Below are 10,965 nucleotides of genomic sequence, written 5' to 3' on the forward strand. Positions count from 1 at the left end.
CGTTGAGCTTCCATAATCATCTTCTTTAAGTTTATTTATTTTTTTAGTTTTCTTAAACTCTTTGGTTTTTTAATTTGATTGATTATGTTTAAAATAGAAATTTTCAAAATTATTAAAATCATAGAACTCATACCAAAGAAAGTCTTTGTCCGTATCTTAAGACTTTCATATGAAAATTAAAAATAAATCTTTTTTATTTAATCATATTTTGTACTTAAGTGGCATTTAAATATTCACAAAAATAAATTAATTGGTATTTAAATATGTATTTCTAGATATATTGACATAATCCATCATATTTTTTGTTTTGCAAAACTTTGCTTCCTTATAAGATTTACTGAAATATTTTCTTTTGTATGGTTGCGGGGGAAGTGTATGAGTAGCATATTTCAGTGCGAAAAGTAAACAAAACTGTCACTATTTGTCAATAAAATATATTATGAGTTTATGACACATTAATCTATATGTGAAAAACTTTCAATAACTCAAACGGATACATTTTTCTTACTTAACAACGGCGTAGACATAAATTCTCCTTACATAAGAGTGGCATGTGTTGTTTTGCAGCTCATTAAAAGTGAATCTAATCTCTGAAATGTATACATTTTTATGGATAATTTATTTGTATTTAGTAGATAAATTGAGGTAATCAATAAGCGGACACATCGCTCAATAGGAATCCATAAAAGCAAATTGGCTCAATTTGCAGCTGGTACGTGTTCGTTGGCTATATCCGTGAAAGACAAATCCAATGCCACCTCACAAAAGCGGCCATGTGGCTTTGTGGCCCCTAACGATTATTGATTGCCAAAAGGCATTTAATTAAAAATATTACTTAAGTATTAAAATTTTGAAATATTTGAAATATTGCGTGCTTTGCGTGCTCCACTGCTGTTAAGTTGTAAATTGGCTGTTAATTGTCAAAATTAATAAAAAAAATTATAGGGAATTGTTAAGGAAAAATAAAGAATTTTAAGTTTGCAAATGTCAGGCATAGTATTTGTTATAGTAAAATTATATAAAATTATTTCAATATATAATTTGTAAAAAATTCAAGTGAAAGTACGTAAAATTTTTCCGCCAATTTAGAAAGGACTTCGTTAAGCGTGTAGCTTTCACTTCGGTACCTGACTTCATACTAAGCAAAAATTATTGCAAACAACCTTGTTTTGTACAAAGCAACTATCACACTTGAAATATCGTAAACGTGATTGCCGTTTTATATCGTTTTCGAACTCAAACAACCCCCAGCAGAGTTTCGCAGTAAATGTAGGGGAAACCCGTGAATTATTTATGTATTGCAACTTGGAGGCGCACGTGTTTAGCTTGTATCCTTTTAGACCCTTTCGGCTGGCATTATAAAACATTTTGTAGCAATGACGTTCATATTTGTTTAGCTGAAACGTTATCCTTCACTGACTTGTTATGCAGTTGCATTTGAATGACAATTTATTTTATTCCACCCGTGTTTGCCGAGGAAAATGTGCAAATCGCTTTAATGCTTTTAAGCAACAATTGTTGAAATCAATGGAAAATCAAATTTGTAAGGCTTAGGTAAAGAAAAAATTGGCAAAAATTGTTATAAATAACTTAAGTAGTTGGTACTGAGGCAAACTGCTGACTACAGTATTTTTCCATCTAAGCCATCCAACTATTACTACACACAAGTACATATATATTAACAAATATTTGATTTAAAAAATGCTAAGTATTTTCGTTTAACCATGGCAACAGACACATTGAAATTTCACACTTGAGAGCATAGCTTGAAGAAAGAAAAAATGGGAATTTTGGAATTTTTCTTAGAACTCAACTGCATTTCTACCATTAAATGAAGCATGCGAAAAGAGAACTTCAGTAAAATGCAATGAAACGGAGGATTGAGCTATCCAAAAATGTTCTGCGCCATTTGAAGTTTAATGATTTTAGTGCAATCAGCACAGTCAGAAAAAAAATTGAAAGGTGCAAAACCCAATGTTTACTAACACCTAATATACACGTATGCAAAGGATACTTTAAAATTGAAAGTAGAAAACAGAACGTTTCAAATAAGCAATGATTTTGAAGACATCTACATCTGTAACAACAAGTAGTTCAAGACAATAAAAAATAAATTCTTGAAAAGTTTTCTGCATATTGGAATAGTTTTTACAAACAATATAAACTCCAGTAGCTGAAGATGAAGTTTTGAAACGGATTTTGTTAATATACAGACAGTTACAGTGAAGCTTAAGTTTCACTAGGCACATAATTATATCATTCAGAGGATACTCTTCTTTAAATTAGAGAGCTCGAAGTAGGTAGATGATATATATATGCTAAGCAAGAGATGAACACTAACAGTATTCAGTGGATATCGTATCTGTTATTAGGGGGTTAATCAGATAAAGACACTATAGTATTCAGCAAACACTTAATAATCAACATAGTTCATCTTCACTGATATAATATTTATCATCTTGGTCATGTGATTGTCAAAGTAATTTCCGCCAGGTAACTTGATCAATGACTTGTTGTAGCAAATAGGTAGTTCCAAGTAACATCAGACTGTTCGTCTATCGATACTCTCATCGAGGTTACGGATATCTTTTACTGTCAGCGGTTGTTAGTCAACTCTGTAGTAGGAGCATTTTCATCCATTGCCATCATATGATTGTCATAGTAACTTTCGCCAGGTATCTTGATCAATGACTTGCTTAAGCAAATAGGTAGTTCCGAGTAACATCAGACTATTCGTCTATTCAGTACTGTATTGCTGTGCAATCTATGATGTTATCAATACTGTTAAATAAGAAAATCTGATATCAGTATTTTACAGAGTATATATTTTTATCTGAAACATATTTATTTTTATTATATTAAGCAATAAAAATTTTATTTTTTATGTTTCTTCTACAATTGTTTAAATTTCAAATGGAATATTTAAAGTTTAAATTTACTACTCGTATTTCTTAAATTTCTCTGTTTCATCTCAAAAGTTGCCTGTTGAATTCAATAATTCATTTTAATACTTTTTAAGAAATTCACAATCTCTCTTCTCTAAAATTCTACTATTTTTCGTATAAAAACTTCACAATGGTTTTTTGATGAAGTTGCAACCTAAGCACGTCTGTCAGCAATAAAATCTCCCTCTCAAAAATGCTGCAAAACTTCTATTAAACCCTCATAAAAAGAATATTTGTGTCATTTTGTTCTAGAGAAAAAAAAGGGGAAAGGATGTGCTCGTAATGTAGTTGTGTAGCTTCTATAAGAAAAATATCCAAAAAACAGAAATATGTGCTATGAATATTTTGGCACTTCTCAATCTATTTTTTATTAGAATTATTTATGCAATTAGTGTTCTCATGGTCGTACTCGTATATATACAAAATATTTATTTAAAAGTACTAGAATTTGTATTTGGTTTTGTTTACTTTATTTTGATTCTCATTTTAATTGCGGATATAATATTTTGAGAATATATCCTTAATTAGTATTCAAAAATGTCATATTTTCACTTCGCTATGCATAAGAATTTCAGATAGTTTTAATTAAAATTGTTTTTTAAAGTTAAATAAACTTTATTTACTAATTTTAATGAATCAATATGCCAATCACTGGTCAGTATCACAGCGTTTTATAACTGCAAAAGGCGTTATTTTCCAATTTTCTGACCAATTATATTCCGAAATATAACAAATAACTCCAGCTGTACGCCATTATATTTCTTTGAATCTTATTTTGGTATTACAGACCTCCAGTCACTGGTTGTGCTCAATTGAGCTCAATAGAGCTCTGTCAGTATTGAACGAGTGTTGTGCTTGGATTGTTCGCTCAACCTTTATATCGTTGTAACTTGAGGGTGTTTTGCAATAGACTTCTGAATCCAAATTGTCTCTTAGTTGACAATCCACTAGTTACCTATTCTTTCACATCTTCTTATACCCTTGCAATCAGAAGATGATTCGCAACGGTCTTCCCACACTCGTAGGTCTCTTACCTGACAAGACAGTAAGTTAGTTCCATTAAGCATTAATGGGAGGTACGAGTATAGAAATATGTTTAGGATGTGCTTGTTAAAAGCAGGACCTCATTCGTAGGCTGCCTTCTAAATTTTGAGCCTAACAATAACAATACTGTGGTTAATCAGTGAAAATCGTTTCATTGTTTTGCGTAGTATTTTCCATCATGATCATTTGTACATTCGATTGAACCAATTTTGGAAACGTATTGTCAGTATGAAGTTGGTATCTCAAAAATTAGGAATTTGATGGCTCAACGGCCTCTTCGGGTCTCGAAAAACCTTTGCCATGCATTATTTTCCTAACGGTTGGGAACAAAAAGAAGTCATTGGGTGCCAATTCAAGAACTTTTTTTTTTGATGAGAGTTGTGAGAGTTAACATTATCGTGATGGAGACCGACTTTTCTTCGATAATTGGTTTTGCTCAATTCAGCAAAGACTTCTCGTAAACAAATTGTCATGTACCACTAAGAATTGATCGTTCTACGTTGTTGTATAGTTCTTCTACGTTGTACAGTTGCAACTTGGCCGGTCTTTCTGAAGAAACACATGAAAATTTACTTAGATTTCCTTTGTCCACGGACAACTTTGTCAAAATTTATCTGGCAATACTTGGTGTTACCTAGATGCAAGACTTAAAAGGCAACTTATGTAGCAGAGATTTAAACTAATATTTTGACGAACATTAAGGATTATACTTAATGTATGCAATGGCATGTATACGCTACATAAGATAGATATGATACTAATTGCGACATATAAATGTTATGGCAATTATACTTTTTAAAATTTGATGCACAAAGGATACATCCATTTTTAAATACAAACCTTTAAAGTAAATGTGTTTAATATATTTATTTTGTTTATTATTGAAATTTCATTCTATACATTCATAATTAAAAAATCCATAATCCTCGGTTATTCCATAGTGACATCGCAAGATCTCTTAATGATGACTTAACATTTCGTTAATGAACTTAAGAAATCTAACATTGAATGAAGTTCAATTCACTACAGAATCTTGCCATGCAAACTTAATCTGAATGCATTGCGATATGTAAATTATTGAAATACAATGAAATAACAAATCATCTATTGTTCATGTTTTGTTTCGAATGTTGTGATTTTCCACAATGGCTCAAAGATACCAGTGTCTCAATATTTGATTTGTAAGGAAAAGCATTCTTGGTATTTACCCCATTCCATTTATGTGTTTTCCACTGATTGCACTTGCAAAAGTATCTGCAAATGTGTCGATGTTTTTCCCAGAGTTCCTTATGCAAATGTACTGAAGTACGATTGCGATTGTGTATTGAGCTTGCGATTAGATGAAGATGTTTATTTTAACGCACCAACAGAATGGAATGATAGTTGAAGTATTATTTATGATTTTCTCGCATTGTCACATCACTACTCGTATTCTTAAATATATTTGCAGGATTTACGCTGCTTGAAGGAAAAATAATCCTTTGGAATAAATCTTTAGACGTAAAATAGTATGTGTGGATTTGAATGAGAATGACAAATTCAAAAGAGTTTCTATGTATGTATTTTTATTTTAATTTGTTTGTATTAAAATTAAATATATCAGTATAAAAAATAAAAAATACTTTAAATTTATTTATATGAAAACTTTTATTTGCATGGATCACAGTATGAATGCCATTATTTAATACATTTAAAATGAAATAAACAAAATATGAATAGTGCCAGGATTCTAGTTATAATTTTATATAGATTTGTTTATGCATATTAAAGATATATAAAATACTTGTTTTATATTAGCACTTATGTTATCATTAGACCATTTATTTATAAGAAAATTGTGTTTAAAATTTAGTTTTTCCCTATAATCCAACATATCTATTATTTTATACCATAATGTCTAATAAGGAAGATGAACTTATTCCTTAAAGTAGAATAAATTATTCTACTACAAAATATTCTATTATAAATAAAGGAGTATTTTAAATGGTAGATTATTTTTATAGAATCATGCACAGAGCATATACTGACATCACCTTCAGTAATGATTATAGTAATAGCCAGTCAAATCTCTAGAAACAAATTTAGATAAAAATATAAGAAAATGTCAGATCAATTTACATAAATTTCTTAGTGAAATATTTTTAAGTTAAAAGCTAAATATATATATATATTATATAAATATATAAATATCTAACTAAAATACATTAGATTAATAATAGATTAATAATATAAACTAACTATAATAGATTAGAATACAAATAAACAGGGTACCAGCTCCGGACGAAGTGGATCACCGCATCATAGTTGTTTTTTTGTGCTGCTACAGACCCTAATCGAACAGAAGACATTCCGTTCTTGGAATGAAAACCAAAATGCTAGTCACGGAAAGTAATTTTCGACCTAGTGACCTCCTCCTGGCCCAGTTCAGGGCTGGATAGTTTAATTTAACTAAATATATTATAATTTAGACGATATTTTACAAAGTCCGATTTCATTCGTATTACTCGTATTAGGTTATCAACTAGTATTACTTCCAAAGATTTTCTATTTTAAGTACATCTACAACTATGATGGACAAATCATACGTAAGTATCTCAAAGTGGTTGGACTTATTATAGTGAGTTCAGCAATTAAAGCTGTGAATAAAGCTTCTTTCAAGTAGACCACATGCAAATCATTTAGATGTTTAAAACATTCCGATGGATTGATGAAATGTATTGATATGCTTAATTTAAAATAATATATTGTGTATTCTACAATATCACTACCTAATAGTAATGTGTCTAAAAGTGTTAAACGAGCATCCCTGATTTAAACCGCGTTTAAAAGCACTCATCGTAGATTTTTTTTAATTTTTAGAATTAAAATGTTCAGAGTAGCTGTAAACTTTCAGCTAGCAAACTTCATCTAGTGTGGCCTCAAAACGAATTCAGCCAAATGAGTACATTATATGCAAATAAAAAGTTGTTATTATTATCCAAGATTTGAAGCGAAGTCTTTAAGTTTCATTGATTTAAGAGAAATAATCAAAACATATAAATTTCCTATAATTAAAGAACAAACTGCCATTTATTGTTCCTATTTGTCTTATAACTTATGATGTTTTTCGCCAGGATATTAGTTGGAATCGATATGAAAGAAAAGTTTGTCTGCCTACTTTATTAGCAAATTATGTTATCCCATCTAATCCTTGCGGTGTTACATAATTGATTACAGTTAAGAATTAATTAAAATGATGATAAACAATATTTGTTAGCGAATACAATTAGCATTATGTAACACATTACGATTAAGCAGTTAAATATATTTCTTATAAAAATTAAATCCTTAAATAGGATTTCATATTTGGCTGAAATTGTTGGACAATGACTTCAGAAAAAACAGTCGTCAAACTTTTTTCGGAATTCGTATTATTTATAAATATTAGTGTCATATCTAGAGAAGCCTATTTTTGCTTAATCATTTCTACATAATGGAAAAATAATAGGTATTGATTTTAACGAGTTCAAAGAGAGAAAAAAGAAGAATAGTTATTTTATGTTATATGTTGATAGAATTATATAAAGTTATAATAGGAAATTTTAAACTTCTGTGAAGAGTGATTTTTTAGTAAAATAATAATGTAATTAAGCATATAATCCTTAATATGTACTTCCAAATTGCAGCACAATAAGTAATTGAGTTCCAACTCTGTGCCTTACCAAAGAAAACTGGAATGTGGGAGCTATGACAATTAACTTTGAAGTTACTGTGTACGCAGATGACTTGAAAGTGGAGAGTGGAACGGGAATGAGTATCTACTCGAGAGATATGCAGATAAGGCCATCAATCTGACTTCCCAACACTCAGGTCAAAATATACGCATATCGGAAAAGCAGCCACACTAATAGAAGTTTGTATACTTCATCATTTGGTTATTACTATTTTTGTAGCCAAGTAGCTATAAAAGCAATCAAATATAGAACAGTGATATCAATGATTACAGTAAAATATTGTACCTTACTGATGATAATTGAACATTACAACGTCTGGAATTAATAATATAGAAGACGAGGGAGATAGCAATTTTAAAGACCATGATCTTGAAAGCATATAAGTGGTGTCGAAACCTGAATACGAAAACCACAGTGTAAACTGTTTTGTGGATTGAAAAACTGAGAGCGAAGACTTTGATGTTGGCTTAGAGTAGACAGGACAAAAAAGACGAAAACTCTTTAACGGTTCAGTAAGTTGTGTACTCAGCAGATTGAACAGAAGTTGCCACGATTAACAAGAGATAAAATACTTTAGTTTTTATATCTTTGTTTAATAGAACGCGATTTAAATATTTTTGGAGATTGCTTCTTCACTACCCTGACAGCGATAATAAAAGTGGACTTGTTAGATCTTCTTAGCTTTACTTGGGAGATCTATTGGAATAATAAGGATGACAAATGAATGCAACAATAGTAACTCTAATTCTCCAGTACCTGACCCAACTTAATTCGAATTTACATAATTGAAAAAAATGCAAATCATGATGATGTGAATAAATTTAAAATTATGAATGCGAACGGGACCCTATACTCTACAAGGTTATGAAGGAATTAAGAAGAAGAGGAATGCGAACAGCTATTATCAACTAGCTATTGGTCGTGATGTCTGAAAAAAGGTAGTGGAAGAAATTTTGACATGAAATATTGTAACGTCATAAGTAATTAAAAATTGACGACATTACAAAAAGTGCTCATATAAACTACATTGCTGCTACTCTTTCTCACTTTTTTTCATAACTCCATGGAAAATGAGTATATATTGGTATTGCTTTTTATTGATTATTGGAAAGAAATGTTTGGTTCTATTTTAATATAGCTTTTACTGTGTTGTAAATTTGTATGATATTGATCTGTACTCCAATAAACAATTGTCTGTGAAAATATATTCAATATATATTAAATGCATATTAAATATATATTAAATATAAACAATTACCTTAACTAATGTTATTAAGAAAGTAAATATAATTTTTGCTAAATTTTATTGAAGAAATAATTTCTAACGTCATTTATTAAATACATTATCTCAGACATTGGGAACGACTTTAAGTACTAAAAAAAGTACGAAATTCCATTAAATATAGAATACATTAAAATTAAATAATTAATTAACACAATAATTTATAAATATTTATATGTAAAATTTTACTTACTTTTTTGTTGCCTTTTTCAAAAATGATTTATAAAATTATATAAAGTATATACGAATAAATATATTTACTTACTAATGAATTTGATAATACCTACTTCGTATTACAACATATATACATATAAATATATATACGCATACATACGGGTATGCGTATATCAATATAAATAATAAAAGCAGTAGCGGTATGCAAAAATGCAGAATATAATAAAATATTGTATACTTAAAATATATAAAAGTAAAGTTCTATACCTATGAATATTGGCGGCTGCTACTGTTACTACTATTAACTCTCCTGAACACCGCGAGGAGTTAATAGCTTCTAGAATCTTCCTACATAAGTTTAGCTCTATTGTCAGAACCTTGTCAGATTTGAGTTCTAGTATATGTTACTTGTTTCCGTTGTGTTAACTGATTGGTCACTTCCCGCTTGGGTAACTTAAGGTCTGGAAAGTCTGATTGTGACAAATATAAGAAATACTTTTTATTAAAACTATTCAGTAAAACATTTCTGATATTAAAAGTTTTTATTAAAACTATACAGTGAAAAGTCTGTAAACTATCGTTGATTGCCTTTTTTTGTTGAGATAAGATTAGCAGTTGGATTGTGAATGGCAGAACTTATAAGAGGGGAAACGGTAACTAAAATGAAAACAAGTTTTGTAGACTGAAAGGCATTTTGTGAGACCATCTCCACAAAGCATACCACTACTAAAAACGTTGTGAAAAGAGAGGAGTTGGGTGAAAAATTTATATAGCTCTTTTCAATTCTATCTTCTGCCACCAAAAAAAAGATTGGTTACGAAACTATCGATGATAAACTTAAGTTAATAAATATCATTTTCTATAGGCTGCAATTATGTCTATGTCGGAATTCGGAATATATCGGAAAGCTTGATGAGTTTGACCGTTTAAAAAAGTTTACTACATGCTTGAATTCATCAGTGCAAATAAAGTAATAGATATAATATTATTTCATTATATGTCTAAAACGTATATATCCAATTAAATATAAAAGTTTTTTCTTGATTAAGAAAATTATATCTTAATAAACTTTTAAAAATAGATTTGCTTAATGGCGTTTCATCTAAAAAATTGTATACCACCTTAAGTAAATAAAAGAAATAAATTCTTAGTTTAATTAAAATATATTTATTCGCAATTTTTCAAAAGTTGTCTTCTGTACATTTCTCCCTTAAGAAACACATTTGGCTGCATAAGTCAAGCAACGTTTAGTGCAGCATTCGTCAGCATATCTGCAACGTTCTCCGATTTCGCGACATTCTGCTCTATGTGCGTCATGACCCTCCTGAGGAATAACGGAACCAAATGAAATAGTAGAAATGAGATTTGATTTGCTCTAATCGCGTTTAACCAAAATTATGGCAAATAAAATAAATTATTCAATTTTACCTCCTCCCTTGAAATATGTCGTTCATTTACATCTTCATCATCATCATCGAGATCGTCATCCTCTTCTTCACGTCTACCCTCATCCAAATCATGCACGCTTCTTTCAATGTTATCAATTTCCGGTGACTCTTCGTCTGACTCTTCTGACGCAGTTGGCAAACTCATGCTCATCTATGAAATGAAATTGAATTCAAATTGGTTAGGCAATAAATAGTGAAAACATGGCAATTTGTTGTAGAGCAAAGGTTCTGTATGTGAGTATTTTACCTTAGATAAGCTGCATATTACCACCAAGAGTAGTAGAAAACGAGGCAAAAGTTTTTGCATTTTTCCGCTTACTTAATTTTGTTACAACTTCACACTTTTAACTTAATTGAAG

The 10,965-nt window shown here is 29.8% G+C and overlaps 1 protein-coding gene across 1 annotated transcript; it reads right to left on the reverse strand.

Annotated features, from left to right (window-relative positions):
• Positions 1-10,306: 10,306 nt before the first annotated feature.
• LOC119685553 (apoptotic chromatin condensation inducer in the nucleus-like) lies at positions 10,307-10,965 on the reverse strand. The gene is made up of 3 exons (XM_038099862.1): positions 10,854-10,965; positions 10,587-10,757; positions 10,307-10,482 (listed from the first exon to the last, which is right to left on the reverse strand). Exons 1-3 carry the CDS (start codon positions 10,911-10,913, stop codon positions 10,369-10,371), a joined length of 345 nt encoding a protein of 114 aa, XP_037955790.1. The 5' UTR covers positions 10,914-10,965; the 3' UTR covers positions 10,307-10,368.

The sequence above is a fragment of the Teleopsis dalmanni genome, chromosome 2 (assembly GCF_002237135.1).
Source record: "Teleopsis dalmanni isolate 2A chromosome 2, ASM223713v2, whole genome shotgun sequence".
Lineage (NCBI taxonomy): Eukaryota > Metazoa > Arthropoda > Insecta > Diptera > Diopsidae > Teleopsis > Teleopsis dalmanni.

Coding starts and splice junctions, on each gene's coding strand:
- LOC119685553 (XM_038099862.1), bottom strand. CDS start 10,913: ATGCAAAAACTTTTGCCTCGTTTTCTACTACTCTTGGTGGTAATATGC. Junction 10,758..10,853: donor TAATATGCAGCTTATCTAAG/GTAAAATACTCA, acceptor TTCATTTCATAG/ATGAGCATGAGTTTGCCAAC. Junction 10,483..10,586: donor GACATATTTCAAGGGAGGAG/GTAAAATTGAAT, acceptor GTTATTCCTCAG/GAGGGTCATGACGCACATAG.